Below are 16,306 nucleotides of genomic sequence, written 5' to 3' on the forward strand. Positions count from 1 at the left end.
CTTTCTTTCTTTCTTTCTTTCTTTCTTTCTTTCTTTCTTCCTTCCTTCCTTCCTTTCCTTTCCTTTCCTTTCCTTTCCTTTCCTTTCCTTTCCTTCTTTTTTTGATTTATTTATTTTATATATGTGAGTACACTGACCCTGTCTTTAGACAACCAGAAGAGGGTGTCAGATCCCATTACATATGGTGAGCCACCATGTCGTTGCTGGGAATTGAACTGAGGACCTCTGGAAGAGCAGTCAGTGCTCTTAACCGCTGTGCCATCTCTCTAACCCCCTATTCTTCCTGTTTGTACTCCCTCACCAGGTTGTCTTTATGACTGACTACAGCCCTGTAGCATAATTTGAGGTTGAGTGTTGTAATATCTCTAGCATTCTTGTTCCTTCTTTGATTATTCATGGTCTTTTATGGTTCTATATGTATTCTTGTATTTTGCTAAACTTGTGAAATATATCAGAATTTTGATAGGTGTTGCATTAATTCTAAATTAATTTTGGTAGCATAGCCTTTCCACAATATTGATTCTGCCAAACCAGGAGCATGGAATGTCTTTCTGTTGTCTGGTATCTTCTGTAATTTTCTCTCAGTGTCTTGAAGTTTGTTTGAAGGTCTTTAACTTCGTTGGTTAGATAATTCCCAGATAGTTAAATTTGGCATTTGTGTTTACATGTGTATCACGGAACATTCGTGAAGTTCATAGGGCAACTTGGAGAGTTGGTTCTCTCCTTTCTGTGTGTTCCAGGTTGAACTCAGGTTGTCAGACTTGAAGACAAGTGCTTTTAATTTGACGAGCCATTATGCTGTCTCTGGGACTCATTTTGGATCTCAGGTTGGGCAGAAGGTAGGAGGATCAGAAGTTTGAGACCACTGCAATCTACAAAGCAAGTACCAGGCTTCCTTGGGCTACAGAGTTTGACTCTGTCTCAGAAAACAAGATTGTAGCTAGAACATTATTGGCAGTTAAGAGAACTGGAATACCTGGGTTCAATTCCCAGCATCCACTTGGAGGCTCAAAACCATCTGTAACTCTAGTTTCAGGATCCTACACTTTCTTTTGGCCTCTTTGGTTCTAAGCACATGCGGTACACATAGGTGTGCATTCAGGCAAAGCCTTACATATGAAAATAACTAAATCCAATCTTGACAAGTAGCCATCCTGCCCATCATCTTGCTACAGCCGTGTAGGAGACCACAGATGGGCTGCATCTGTGAGCTACACAGTTTGAAGGGAACAGTGTTAGAGATTCTGTCCATAGGAAGCCCTCAGTGGTAGAGAGATTTTTTCACATGGCTTGAACAGATTTATCAGTCCTGGCTGGACAGCTCTACCCCTTACATAGTTATCTGGTGGGTTGTGATACTGAGCCTGAGTTTTGTCTACATGGAGTTTACCTGTTACAGGATTGGTACTTTATGACCTATGACTTACCACCTAAACCTTTTCATAATGTTCTTTTCTCAAAAAGTGTGTCTTTCCTTGATGGAAGACTGAGATAATTGCCTTTCATTACCAACCAAACAATGAAGAGTTTAGTCCTTTCATTTGAAAGCTTCCAGAATTAAAATTTTGACATGTAGCTACAAAAGGCATTCTTGTGGCTATCATTTGTTTTTTTTTTTTTTTTGGTTTTTCAAGATAGGGTTTCTTTGTGTAGCCCTGGCTGTCCTGGAACTCACTCTGTAGACCAGGCTGGCCTCAAACTCAGAAATTCACCTGCCTCTGCCTCCCAAGTGCTGGGATTAAAGGCATGTGCCACCACCGCCCGGCTTGTATCTTCTTTTAATGTCCCAGAGTTCATCATACTTTTCTGTGTTACAATGAAGAGGCAAATAAAGCACATGACTAACACAGAAAGAGGTGATACAAATGGAAGGATGACCTCTGCAATTTAGAAGCTGGACTGTGGCCAGGCGGTGGTGGTGCACGCCTTTAATCCCAGCACTTGGGAGGCAGAGGCAGGCGGATTTCTGAGTTCAAGGCCAGCCTGGTCCACAGAGTGAGTTCCAGGACAGCTAGGGCTATACAGAGAAACCCTGTCTTGAAAAAACCAAAAAAAAAGAAAAAAAAAAAAAGAAGCTGGACTGAACTGGTCACTCATCTTCAAGAACAGTTTTGAGCCATTCTAACAGTGCCTTTTTCACATAAAGTAGTTGATTGTGAGGAAGCTGAATTTTCTTTTTAAGAGAAGCCTCAATGATTTCAATCTGAAATATCAGATTCTTTAAGAAACTGATATTTAAACTAAGTTGTATTGATTTCTTTTTTAGTGATGTACAGATGTTTGAAACAGACAGAATTGTACTTGACCATAGGCTTGGAAGGCCAAGCAGGTGGCAGCCCAAGAGAGCAGGAGGATAGCATGCAGCCCTGGGGAACTGCCTTCCTGACCACAGTGAAGTCACTCCTCTGTGCTAGAAGGACATGCCAGCCTGCTTCCTGTGTGTGAAAAATAATGTAATGCTTTGTAATGATTTTCACATAGCTCTGTGGGGTTCTCATGCCAGTTTCTGAATTTCATCTCACTAGAGATGTTCTTCAAGTTGGCATCTGTCATAATGACTCAGAACTTTGTTCTTGACTATGATTACTTTTGAGGGCCTGGAATTATAAATATATATTATACTTTAATTTTCCCTTTTTTTCCTTAAGATTGAAGACAGGTCAGTTAATAGGTTGCTAAATTCAGGGTAGAGAATTTCAGTAATGTATCAGTTCCTGGGACTTGTCTGGGCATAATAAATATTCAAGTTTTTGGGTTCTTTTTTTAAAAAATCTTTTTAAATTTATTTATTGTATGTAAATACACTGTAGCTGTCTTCAGACACCCTATAAGAGGGCATCAGATCTCATTACTGATGGTTGTGAGCCACCATGTGGTTGCTGGGATTTGAACTCATGACCTCCGAACGACCAGTCAGTGCTCTTAACCACTGAGCCATCTCACCAGCCCCGTTTTTTTTTTTTTTTTTTAGAGATTATTTATTTTATATATATGAGTACACTCAGACACACCAAAAGAAGGCATCAGATCTCATTACAGATGGTTGTGAGCCACCATGTGGTGGAATTGAACTCAGGACCTCTAGAAGAGCAGTTGAAGAACTTTTAACCACTGAATCATCTCTCCAGCCCCAATTTTTTGTTTTTTGTTTTGTTTTGTTTTTTGTTTTTACAGCTGAGAGTATCAAAAAGTAGTATGAACCTGGACCTCTGGGAGCTCTCAAAGAACACACAGGGACTAAAATGAGGCCCTAGCACATATGCAGCCGATATGCAGCTCAATCTTTTTGTGGGTCTCTCAACAACTAGAGCAGAGCCTCTCCCTAAAGCTGTAGCCTGACTGTAGTATCTGGTCCCTAACAGGGCTGCCTTGTCTGGCCTCAGTGGGAGAGGATGTGTCTAACCTGGCAGAAATTTGATGTGCCAGGGTTGGGGAATAGCCAGGAGGGGTGGGGCACCCTCTCAGAGGAGAAGGGGAGGAGAGATGAGAAGAGGGTCTCAATTGGGGGGGCACTGGAAGGGGGCATCGCTTGGGGTTTAATTAATTAAAAAAAAGAAGTAGTTATGGGAAAAGATGTTGATATAAAAGATAAGTATCTCCTATCTAACAAAGAGAAAATGCTTTTAAGTGATAGGAGGGAAATGATAACCAGATTGTACTTACTGATAGCCTGGCTAGTGCTATCAGCAAAGAAGGAATTTCTTGTTCAAAAAAAAAGGAAAATATGTGGCCTGTTATCTCAGTGCTTGGGTGGTGGAGGCAGAAGGATCAGGAATTCAAGGTCAGCCAGGGCTACAAGAGACCCTGTCTCAAAAAGTCAAATAAATAAAAGTATTTATGTTTAATTGCCATAGAGCTTTTAAATGTTAAAATGTCACAGCATATTACCTTTGCTCCAGTTTCCTTATCTATAAAAATAATATAATAATAATGCTTTTAGGGTCATTTTGAGGATTAAGTAGATAGTACATATAATACATTTATCCTCTTTCTTGTTTTTGTTGGTGTTATTGTTGTTGTTGGTGGTGATGATGATGGTTTTTTGTTTTGTTTTCAAGACAGGGTTTCTCTGTGTGGCCCTGGCTGTACTGAAACTCGATCTGTAGACTAAGCTGGCCTCAAACTTAAGAGATCTGCCCACCTCTGCCTCTTGAGTGTTGGGATTAAAGAGGGGCACCACCACACAGCCTTAGAATTGTTCTTTACACAGAAAATGTACCCATCTATCTTCTGTTACTGTTTTGAAAAAGGGTCTCTTGTATCTTAGGGTTGGCCTTGAGTTTGGTATAGAGCTACTACATTATAAGTGCTTGAATTATAGGCAAGTGTCACCATTCCTGTTGAAGGACCTCTATATTTATCAATTTTAAGTTTTAGTAGTGATGATTATATAGCATAAGTAAAACAGGGTTTTTGCTGCAGCTTCAGGAGTGTGGCGGCTTGTATGAAGTGGAGTAGCAGTGAGGAGGGGGTTGAGGTGAGGAGACTTATTTTCTCTTATATTTCAGAGGATGTTGGGGACTGAACCTAAGGTATAATGTGTGTGAGTGGTCTACTATTAAGCTATACTTATAGTCACTAGGGTATTGGGGTGTTGTTTTGTTGGTTTTTAAGAGTTTTAGTTTTTGTGATAAGTACCAAAGCAAAAAATTGGAAATTGCACTTGGGAGGCAGAGGTAGGCAGGTCTCTTGAGTTCAGGCCAGCCTGAGCTATATGGAGAATTCCAGGGCAACATAGAGAAACCCTGCCTCAAAAAAAACAAGACAAAGCAACAGCAACAAAAACCCCAAACACAAAAAAGGAAAGGAGATTTATTGGGCATGAGGTGGTTTTAGGCATAGAAAGGTTGAGACTCTAGCTGGATGACCTTTTACACACACACACACACACACACACACACACACACACAGAGAGAGAGAGAGAGAGAGAGAGAGAGAGAGAGAGAGAGAGAGAGAGAGAGAGAGAGAGAGACCTATCATTCAAAAGAGATATCTGCACTTGAAATGCTGTTTTCAAAGTTAGCTGGACCTGGTTGATAGTAGAAAGCATAAAAATAGACCAAATCACTGTAGAAAACTTAGAAAAGAGAATTGAAGAATTTCTGAGGAACCACCAACAATCAATTCAATGAGGGGAAGAGAGGAAGCACTTAACAGAATCAAGCATGGAGTGGTTTGACGTTTACTAAACTACTTGGATAGGATTTTGAATAAAGCCAGAAATGGGCAGCATTTGTAGAATTATAGAAAGTTAAAATAAAAATTGAGTAGTAATCATTGAATTTTATGAAAAAGTCCTTTCTATGTTTAAGAGTTGTTACAAATTAGTAGCTAAAGTGGGTAGAATGATAGTTTGAACCTGACAATGAGAAGGCAAATGGAATGGTAGAGCCTAGAAGACTGGCAGACATTGCAGGAAGTCTTCGTCTAGTTTGAAACAGTCTCACTTTGCAGTGCTGGCTTTTATGGAAGTCAAAGGCATCTGCCTGCCTCTATCTTCCAGTGCAGGGATGAAAGGTTTGTTTGCTTTTTTAAAATAAGAAACAAAGGTCGGAGGCATTTTCCCCAAGTTCCTCCAGTGTAACTAGAGAGTTATGTTCTTTTATATATACTGTTGAGACAAGAGTTAGTAAAGGGGGGGACAAATTGAAGAAACACTACAGAATTAAGAACTGTTTATCAAGCCGGGCAGGGGTGGTGGACGCCTTTAATCCCAGCACTTGAGAGACAGAGGCAGCTGAATTTCGAGGCCAGCTTGGTCTACAGAGTGAGTTTCAGGACAGCCAGGACTACACAGAGAAACCCTGTCTCGAACAACAACAACAACAACAACAACAACAACAACGAACTGTTTATCAATCTGAAAAATGAACTGATTTTCTTTTCATTGTGAACATTTGTCCCTACATTCATAGTTATTATTTGCCTATCAGACTTGTCATTGTGATTAAAATAACTTTGGGGGCTGAATGACAAACCATCAACCTACCATTTTACAGCCAGGCACGATGGCATTATGTCAAAATTTTACCTTAAGCTAAGGAAAGGTATGAATTTGAGGCTAGCCTGAACTACATAGTGAGGCCCTGCCTAAGAAATATTTTGCAGAGAAGAGCTGATTTTAAAAGATAACTTGAACTAACTGTTAAATCTCCAAGCTTTGTTCACAAAACTTTTACTTTGGAATATTATGACTTAGAAAAGTTGTGTAATTAAGAAGTAGCAAGGTTCTGGAGAGAGTAGTTAGCTATTAAAAGTTAACTAGGCAGGTGGGGAGACTAGCTTGGTCTACAAAATGGGTTCCAGGATAGTCAGGACTACACAGAAAAACCTTGAAAAGCCAAAAATAAATAAATAATGAGTTTATGTTGCTTTGCATAGGACTCAAATTCAATTTCCAGCATCTGTGACTGGCAATTTGTGGCCACCTGGGGTTCCAACACACGCTTTTGGCCTCAGTGGGCACTTAAAGCTCACATGTACATACTCCAATGGACACACAAGACATAATTTAAAAATGAATTTCTTTAAAAGTTAAGGTGGCAACAGCTATCACAAAGAAAATCAATTTTAGGAATTCATGTTTTATTCAAAAACAGTTAAAAATATTATGAATAAATTAAAATGCATAGTGAATATGTATTAAAATATTACTCATTTTAGTAATTAGTTCTCACTGGCTTAACATTAAATGTAGAGAACATAGCTTTTATGTGTTTGTATGTCTAGTATAGGTAAATTTTAATAGAACCTTAACATAAAGAGCTTAAAAAATAAAATAATTGTGGCACACTTAACATAATGTATTATGACTTGAATCTATAAAAACATAAAGTTAGATGCTACTACTGGACACTTCTTGGGTACCGTTCTTCAGGCTCTGGTTGGGCACCTTCCTCAGGATTTTACTCCTCATCATTGTTTTTTGTCCTTGTTTGACACTATGTTGGCCCTAAAAATGACTCTGCTTCTGAACAAAGTAAGAGTAAGCCACTTAGTCAGCTGGAGGCAGAAACAGGCAGATCTGAGTTCAAGGCTCGCCTAGTTTACTTAGGGCAGTAATTCTCAACCTTCCTAATATTGAAACTCTTTAATATGGTTCTTTATGTTATAGTGACCCCAAACATAAAGTTATTTTCATTACTACTTCATAGCTGAATTTTGCTATTGTTAGGAATCATAATGTAAGTATATGATATGCAGGACATCTAATATATGACCCCTGTGAAAAGATCATTTGACACACACCCGCAAAGGAATCACCACCCCCAGGTTGAGAACTGCTGATCTCTAGGGAGTTCTGGGATAGCCAAGGCACATGGAGAGACCCTGTCTCAAAGATGAAAACTTCCGGGCTGGTAAGATGGCTCAGCTATTAAGAACACTGGCTGCTCTTCCAGAGGTCCTGAGTTCAATCCTAGGAACCACATGCTGGCTCAGGACTGTGTATAAAGGGATTGATGTGCTTTTCTGGCATGCAGGTGTACATGCAGACAGCACTCCTATGTTAAAAACAGCAACAAAAACCCACTTAAATCAGCCCCTTTAGCTTTTCCCCCTAAAGGGGATGATAAATGAAGCTCCAATATTAAGGCTTTTTATCCTCTAACTCAGTAGCCTTTCTCTTTGTGTAAGATACACACACACACACACACACACACACACACCTCTGATGTGTTGTGTGCTGTAAGGTTAGAACTCAATCCATGTATTTTATGAAGAGATATTTTTATAATTAAAATTGTCTTTCCTCAAAGGGGTGTCATTACTAAAACTTCTAGTCTTCAAATCTTAGACTATAATTTCCTCTGTAAATTACTTATGCTCCACTGGGAATTACAACACTTAAGTGTAATAATAAGCCTTTGTTTTTCTTTCTGTTATTGCTTACTTAGCTTCAGTTTTCAGGATAGTTACAAATTTTCTCTTCTCTGATGTGGTCCCTTCATGCTGGTTGCCATAGAAATATTTATTCCAGAGAAGTGGCAATCTAGGTTAAGGTCAAGAATAATGATTCTTAAAAAGTTAGCATGTGGAATAGAATGGGAAGTGATCCAATTTTTTTTTTTTTTTTTTCTTTTTCCGGAGACAGGGTTTCTCTGTGTAGCCCTGGCTGTCCTGGAACTCACTCTGTAGACCAGGCTGGCCTTGAACTCAGAAGTCTGCCTGCCTCTGCTTCCCAAGTGCTGGGATTAAAGACATGCGCCACCAAAATTTTTTTCTTTACATATAATAAAGTGTTGTTTGATTCAATAGTTTTCTAAAAGGCAGCCTAAACATAACCTAAACTAAAACCTTTCTTTTAATCCAGTTCAACAGTTAATTAGCCATTGGCTGCAAAATGCTGCCTGCTATCAAGGGTTTATCATCTATAAACAGATATACTTCTGTCGGGAGAAGAACTTGCTTACAACAGATAATAGTGAATTTTAGTTCCTGTTTTTCTCTGAATCTGAGACATATAAAATAAACCTGTAATTTTATGGTAAAAGATGGTTGTGATTTACTTATTAACATTTCACAGCAATAGAATTTAGCTGTTGAGTACAGCTATTGCTGTGCTCATAAAAAAATCTGACCAGTGAACATTTTAAAATTATAAATAAACATTTGAGAAACAAAGCTATAAAAAGACAGGCCTTTAATGATTTTAGCAGGTTTGTTGATTGAAAATTTACAGAAAATACAGTTCACTTAAGTGTAGAATTCGCCTACTTTAATTTATAGAGCTATACAACTGTCAGAATAAACTAGTTTTAGATTTCCTGTCACTTAGCAAACATTTCCTAGTATCAACCACTGTTAATCAAAAGTCAGTTGACCCTTTGTAAGATGACACCAATAATAGGTTTAAAAGTAACAGCTTAGGAGTTTGGTCTCCCTGAGTCATAGTCCTGCCATTTAGTTTGACTACCTCTTTGTATTAAGCCTTTTAAATTTTAAAATTGGGTTATAACTGTATTACATACGGCATTGATAGCATTTCATCACAATCCCTTATCCTCAGGGGATACTTTTCAAGACCTCCAGCAGATACTGTAAATTGTAGGTAGAGCAGAGTACACAGTCTGTCCTATGTGGTTCATGCCCTGATCCTTCTTTTGCATAACTGATTTTGTACCTTAGGGCCATTTATTGAGAGGTTACTCAACACAAATGAGTACTTAGTGAGTACTAGGCCAGTGAAGGCTACATAGGTCAGACCCTGTGTCTCAACATCAAGAGTTTATCATCTATACATAGTTATAATGATGCCTCAGAAGAATAACTAATTTAGAATTTGATAAACTTTAAGTTTGATCTTCCTCTGAATTAGGGCTCTGACAACCAAGGTGGCTATTAAGAAACAAACAGGTAGCATATGCAGTATAAATCAGTAACGGCTCAAAATTTATTGAGCAAGAGTTCCAGAAATAAGTCATAAATTTTAAATTATACTCTATTCTGAATAACATGGTGAAGTCTTGTGCCATCTGAGAGATGAGTCATCCCTTTGTCCGAGAATCAGGATGTTGGTATTTTAATAATTGTATTTCATGTGTTTACTCTTAGCCCAAGTAAAAGAATGATTATTATGTTCATTAAACCATATATCCTGTGGGATGTATATATGTTAAACATGATCTAAACAACAATATTTGATAAGCTTGAATATTTGAAAATGAAGTTGGAGAAAGAAACTTAAAAGAATGAAGAAGTAGAAATTCTTGCTGGTAGTGGTGGCTCACACCAGTAGGATTTGCTGAAGGAGGCAGAGGCAGGAGGATCATGAGTTCGAGGCCAGCCTGGGCTACCAAGTGAGGTCCAGGCCAGCCAGGACTAAACAACACAAACATATCCCCAAAAAAAAAAAAAAAAAAAAAAAAAAAAAAGAAATTCTTGAATCAGATTCTTGAATCTACGGTTAAGTCAGACTTTGAGTCTCCAAAGAAATGTGTGCTTTGTAGTTTATAGTTCTTGAAATATAATGTTTAAGAGTGACTTAAAGGATTTTTTAATTAATTTTAAATTTAACTAGGGAGAAGGAATCCAAGTGAATATGGCTTATGAGTATGAGTACATGTGCATTTGAGCTTTGAGACCACAGGAGGACTTAAGGTAGCTTGCTCTGTCACTTGCTGCCTTATTCTTTTGAGGTAGGGTCTCTTGTTGAGCCTGGAGCTAGGCTGGTTACTAGCAAGCACTATCTATTCTCTGTCTCTACTTTATTTATGAGCACACATGTGTAGAGTTGCCCAGAAAGGCCAGAGGAGGGTGTCAGGTCCCTGAAATTGGAATTACTGGTTGTTGTGAGCCTCTCTACCTGAGTACTGAGAATCAAATTCAGGTCCTCTGGAAGAGTAGCAAGTGCTCTTAACTACTGAGCTATCTCCCCAGGCATACTCTCAGAACTTTTTAATTCATATAATCCAATATCTATTTTTATTTTTGTTTCCTGAGCTTTTTAGGGTGTTAAAAACAACAAAAAAACATGCCTAGTTCAACATCTTGACATGTTTCCTCCGTGCTTTCTTTTGACAGTTTCAGATCTTATATAAGTCCATAATACTTTTTTTTTTTTTTTTTTTGGTTCTTGTAACTGGTGAGAAAGAGGGATCTATTTTCCTTCTTCATGTGGATGTTCAGTTGTCTCAGTACCATTTATTGAAAAGATTGTCCTTTCTTCCAATTGTATTTTTAACATGTTTGTCAAAAGTCAGTTGACTGTAGATTCATGAAATCTTTCTACTCCTCACCACATGAGCGAATACCCTGAGTTTAGGTCTTGTGTTATTTGATCTCTAATTATTTAGTGTGACCACTCTCTTTTAAATTAAAAAAATTTTTTTTTATATCTATGGGCGCTTTGCCTTCATTTGACTGTGCCCCATGTGCATGCCTGGTGCTGGTGGGTACCAAAAGAGGACATTGAATTCCCTGGATCTAGAACCACAGGCTGTTGTGAGCTACCATGTGGGTGTGGTCTTCTAGAAGAACAACAGGTGCTCTCAGCAGTTTTTGCAGCCCCATACTTTTTTTTTAAACATGCAGAGTGTATGCCATGGTGTACTGAGAAGACAACACAACAACTTGTAGAAATTCTCTCCTCCACTGTGAGGGTTCCAGCTGTTGAACTCAGGTTCCCAAATCTTGGTGGCAAGTACCAGTACTTACTGAACTATCTCATCAGCCCTTGTATCATCTTTTAACCTTTCTTGTTGTCTACTATTGTCATGGGATATCTGATCACACTGTGAACCCCAAGATTGTGTTATTTGCTGAAAATACCTGTTTCTAGTTGTGTGACTCAGCCCTTAAGACACGTGCTTAATCCTGTTGCCTAGAATACAGACACTCCCTTAGTATATACCTTTAATTCTTTAATATATACCTTTAATAATTAGTTTGTAGAAGGAAGCATCCATGTTTGAAAGTGATGTCTAACTGAATAGCAGACAAAGTGATGAATCAAAGAAAGATTTAACAGAATAGGATCTGCCCAAGAGAGAGCAGTGCAGGGCTGGAGAGATGGCTCAGCAGTTAAGAGCACTGACTGCTCTTCCAGAGGTCCTGAGTTCAATTCCCAGCAACCACATGGTGACTCCCAACCATCTGTAATGGGGTCTTATGTCCTCTTCTGGTGTGTCTGAAGAGAGCAATGGTGTATTCATATACATAAAATAAATAAGTACATCTTTAAAAAGAGATAGAGAGAGCAGTGCAGAGAGGCAGAGTACAGTTTTTACCAGGACAGTTGTACAGAGACAAGTTGAAGAGAGACCAAGATAGACACAAGTGAAGACAAAATGAACCAGAAAATGAAAAGAAATCAGATTAGAACAAATGGCCAAAATTACTGTGATGCCAAGAAGAGCAATCCAGGAAAAATCAAGAGAAACCAAATTGAATCAATCAGTTTGGAGAGGAGTTTGATCCAGAACAGCTGAGTTGAACCAGCCAGCCAGAGTTCAGAAAGAACTAGGGAAAGGGTGAGCTTTTACAGTATTAAATCTCAGAGGCTGAAAACATTCTAGGCCTAGATAAGATTATTTGGAGTCTAGAAGCTTCTAGGCCTAGGCTCAGGTTAGCAGCTACAGTAAGCCTCTGAGACAACAGTTGTTAATACAGGAGAATAAAGGATACTTTCACACTACTATATTTTGGCCTTATTCCGCCCCCCCCCCCTTCACTTATCTTAAAATCTATTTAGTCTCAGAAATCAGAAATCTGTGGTTATGCACTTTCCTTAACCTAAATTTTAGGAATTGTTTTTTACCATATCTTTTAACTTTCATTTTAAATATTACTACTTTTAGTACACAGTATCCCACACATCCTTTTCTGAATTTAGAATAGTTCCATCTTGTTGGGGGGGAAAAGAAGAATAGTTCCATCGTATACATGTGCTTTTATCTCTCTGTACCATCCATTAAAATGTACTTGTAAGTAGTAACCATCAGTTTAACTTTGTGATTGTGTTTACATATATAGCAGAAGGCATGTAGATATATGACTTAGCTTGCTTGCCACTGTAATCCTTAGCACTGGACATAGCAAAGAATAAAAGAGCTAAAATAAAAATGCTTCCTTTAAAACAAAGACAAGACAGGAAGACCAGGTCTCCTTATATAATCCTGGCTGGCCTCAAATTTAGAGAGATGTAGTCGGATGCCGAGATTAAAGATGTTAGCTACCTTGCCAATATATTTCCATCATATTCACCTCTAACACTTCCTCCTACTTTACCACTTCCCCAACACATCCCCCCTTCCTTCTTTACACCCTGTTTTCTTTCTTTTTTTTAAAAAAATAACCGAAGTCCAATTAAGTGCTTTCCTGCATGCACATGGGTGTGGGGCATCCACAGGAGTGTGGACAACCTAATAGAGGCCATGCTCCATAGAAAAATGACTTCCCTCCCTTTGCAGCCTTCATTTGTACCTGCCAGTAGTGTCAGAGGCACAGGAGCCTGTCTTCCATCCATGCTGCATTGTTGGCTTGCTTGTTCTCCTGCTGGTCTTGTACAGGTTACTACAGCTGCTATGAGTTCATGAGTGCAGCATCCATGCTATGTCCAAAAGACAGTGTTTCCCAAGACTCCTCTATCCTCAGGCTCTTAGGGTCTTTCCACTTCTTCTGCAGTGTACCTTAAGTATTGAGGAGTTGATATAAATATTTTACTTAGGGTTGTACCTGATAGTCATTCATTCTGTCTAGCTATACTTTCTGAGAGAGAAAAAAAACTGATTTAGTTAAGAGACAGAAGAATTATAAATAACAGCTTATAGCATTATTTCTTTCCAGTTAATATATTGTATATCTACATGCACAATGAAACAATAGGGAACAATGAGATGTTTTATTGATTTAGAGTGATGGTGAGAATTGGAGAGGTGAGTAATAGGTTAAGAGTGGGCTCATTTTACTGTAAACATTTTAAAAAACATTTTGACTGGATTGTTTTTTTTTTTTGTTTTGTTTTGTATTTTTCGAGACAGGGTTTCTCTGGGTAGTCCTGGCTGTCCTGGAACTCACTTTGTAGACCAGGCTAGCCTCGAACTCAGAAATCCACCTGTCTCTGCCAACTGGATTGTTACTTGGAAAATTTTTGTAAGAGTGTTGAAGGATGGTGGTATTCACACATTGGTGGCATACTTGCCTAGCATACCTAGCTCCTAGGTTCTGTCTCTAGTACCATACACAGAAAAATTGTTGTTTGTTCTTGGGTTGGGACTGGTTACTGTCAGAATAATTACTTCAAGACCATCCTGAATTACATACCACGGTGGAGGAGAAAAGATTAAAAGAGTATTAATTTCCTCTCTTTAAATTAGAACTTAGGCCTGATAGGTCTATTTGTTAACACAAAATAGCTGCGAGGTTCATAACTTTCAGAGAATACAGACTGAGGTGCTGTATCTCCAACTTTATCTGTTATACAGCTCCCTGTCTCTTTAGTCTATGTGTCTGTGATGGGAGGGAAAGGATGGTAAGGGGTTAAGATTTGAGCTAGATTGTCTTGCTTAATCTTTATTTCTTAATTAATTGTGTGTGTGTGTGTGTGTGTGTGTCTGTCTGTCTGTCTGTCTGTCTGTCTTGTCTATCTGTCTTTAAGAGAATGGGATCCTAATTCCAACCTCCTACAAGACTTCAAGGGTCACACCTTTAGACAAGCTAATTCATCCTTCTGAGAAATATGTTCCCCTTTAAAATAGAATTTGGAGCCGGGCGGTGGTGGCGGCGCATGCCTTTAATCCCAGCACTTGGGAGGCAGAGACAGGCGGATTTCTGAGTTCGAGGCCAGCCTGATCTACAGAGTGAGTTCCAGGACAGCCAGGACTACACAGAGAAACCCTGTCTCGAAAAAACCAGAAAAAAAAAAAGAAAATAGAAGTTGGAACTTGTTATTTTATCATAGCTTTGAATTTGTAAAGATATATAAAGATAAAATATTGTAACATTAAAGTGATATGGAAGATGGTAGAGTCAAAATTGGACTTATTTCTTTTCAACAGTTTAATTGAAATAATAATAAAAAAAGAGTATTCTAATTTTTTTCCTTTCTCTATTTTCCAGGTTATATTTCACACTATGTGCTGACTGTATCTACAGAAGATATTTAAAAAAAGATAAACTTTTTTCAAAGATTTTGATTCCAGTGGAATCTTTGCTTTAGATTTTTGTGTGTGTGTGTGCGTGTTAGTGAATTGTAACTCCAGAAGCAATGCCTGTACAAGCTCCACAATGGACGGATTTCCTTTCTTGCCCAATTTGCACTCAGACTTTCGACGAAACAATTCGAAAGCCCATCAGTTTGGGCTGTGGCCATACTGTCTGCAAAATGTGCCTGAATAAACTCCACCGTAAGGCTTGCCCATTTGACCAGACCACTATCAATACGGACATTGAGCTCCTTCCTGTGAACTCAGCATTACTGCAGCTAGTGGGTGCTCAGGTAATATAGTAACTTAATACTGGTTATTGTCTTTAATTGACTGTTTTTAGTTATATGGTCTTTTTGTGGGCATGTTTATTTTAATGTAGATACTGATGGTTGCATACAGCAATGTTTATAAATATGTATATACTTGGATTATTATATTTGCCTCTTCAACCAAGATAATCTTAAGGACACCATAGTCCCAATATCAGTGGACATGTCTTTTGTTTAGATATTGGTTTCTAATACAATATTCCAGTTAAAGGAACCAGAACTCTTGGGAGGGATGGTCAGTTTAAGGGCTAGGACAGCAAGTCCTTAAAATGAGCATGGAGTGTCTTGTGCAAGTATTCAAACAAAGTGGGATTATGTCCAAGGTGTATCAGAACTGGTTGAAAGAGCTCCCAGTGGTCAGAGCTGGAAGGGTTTGAGCAAAATAAGTAGATATATATTATAACGGTAGAAAAAAAAAGTCAAAGGCTCTATGTAGATAAAATGGAAATGGAGAGTAGTAACACAGAGATACAGCTATAGTTTTTAAGTTTTCATAGTTCTCTTTTATTTTATTTAGGAAATCTAAAGTTGTCCTAGAGCCCTTGAAGTTTATATCAGTCTTTGAACCCAAGTCTCTTCTAAGTTTGAGTCAGTTTGCATAGTATATAGAGAAGGAAAGAAAGGTGAAAAGCACTGTTTTCTCTGAAGGGAGTCGTTACTTACTGATTTTTCCTTTTTTGGCTTTTAAAAGGTTTTATTTTCACTAGATGTCGTAGTGTGTGCCTTTATTAATAGTACTGGGTAGAAGACAGGCAGGCAAATCTCTTCAGTTCAGAGGCCAGCAATGTCACAATAGTGAGACCTTGTTTCGAAAAGAGAAAAGAAACAAGGGCTTTTTTTTTTTTTTTTTTTTTTATTTAAACGAAACAGTGTGCCCCATGTGTCCAGATATCTTTGGAAGCCAGAAGAGGGTATTGGATCCCCTGAAGATAAGAGTTACAAGCAGTTGTGAGCTACCTGATGTGAGTGCAGGGAAATTGAATTTGTGTCTTCCAGAAGAGCAGCAAGTGCTCTTAACTGGTGACCCATCTCCCTAACCCTTTAAGAAGTTATTAAATATATCTTAATGTATTTAGAAAGTGGATGCCCATGTAACCACCATTTTGATATAACTACAGAAACTCTTAAAGGGGCTACATAGCATGTTCACAAGTTCAGTGATGTTTAAAGAAAGGAGGGGGGAGGAAACAGGAAATAAAACATGGTAAGAGATGATGATGAAGAAGAAAGAAGGAAGAAGAGGAGGAGGAGAAGGAAGATGAGAAGAAGCACTTTTACCCTTTGGGCCATCTTGATGGCCCTTCTCAGATTATGTCTTTGAATTTTATCACT

At 38.4% G+C, this 16,306-nt stretch overlaps 1 protein-coding gene and 1 pseudogene across 2 annotated transcripts in view; both read left to right on the forward strand.

The window, feature by feature from the left end:
- LOC114614493 overlaps nucleotides 1-1,891 on the forward strand; it is an 8,297-nt pseudogene extending 6,406 nt beyond the window's left edge.
- The window catches only part of Rc3h1 (ring finger and CCCH-type domains 1), a 69,204-nt gene that overhangs the window by 11,769 nt on the left and 41,129 nt on the right, over nucleotides 1-16,306 (forward strand). For both annotated transcript variants that reach the window (XM_028758906.1, XM_028758913.1), the window contains exon 2: nucleotides 14,557-14,935. In XM_028758906.1, the coding sequence (XP_028614739.1) occupies nucleotides 14,705-14,935 (231 nt within the window). In that variant the 5' untranslated portion in view covers nucleotides 14,557-14,704. The remainder of the gene's footprint in view (nucleotides 1-14,556; nucleotides 14,936-16,306) is intronic.

Source organism: Grammomys surdaster, unplaced genomic scaffold, assembly GCF_004785775.1.
Source record: "Grammomys surdaster isolate TR1022 unplaced genomic scaffold, NIH_TR_1.0 130, whole genome shotgun sequence".
Lineage (NCBI taxonomy): Eukaryota > Metazoa > Chordata > Mammalia > Rodentia > Muridae > Grammomys > Grammomys surdaster.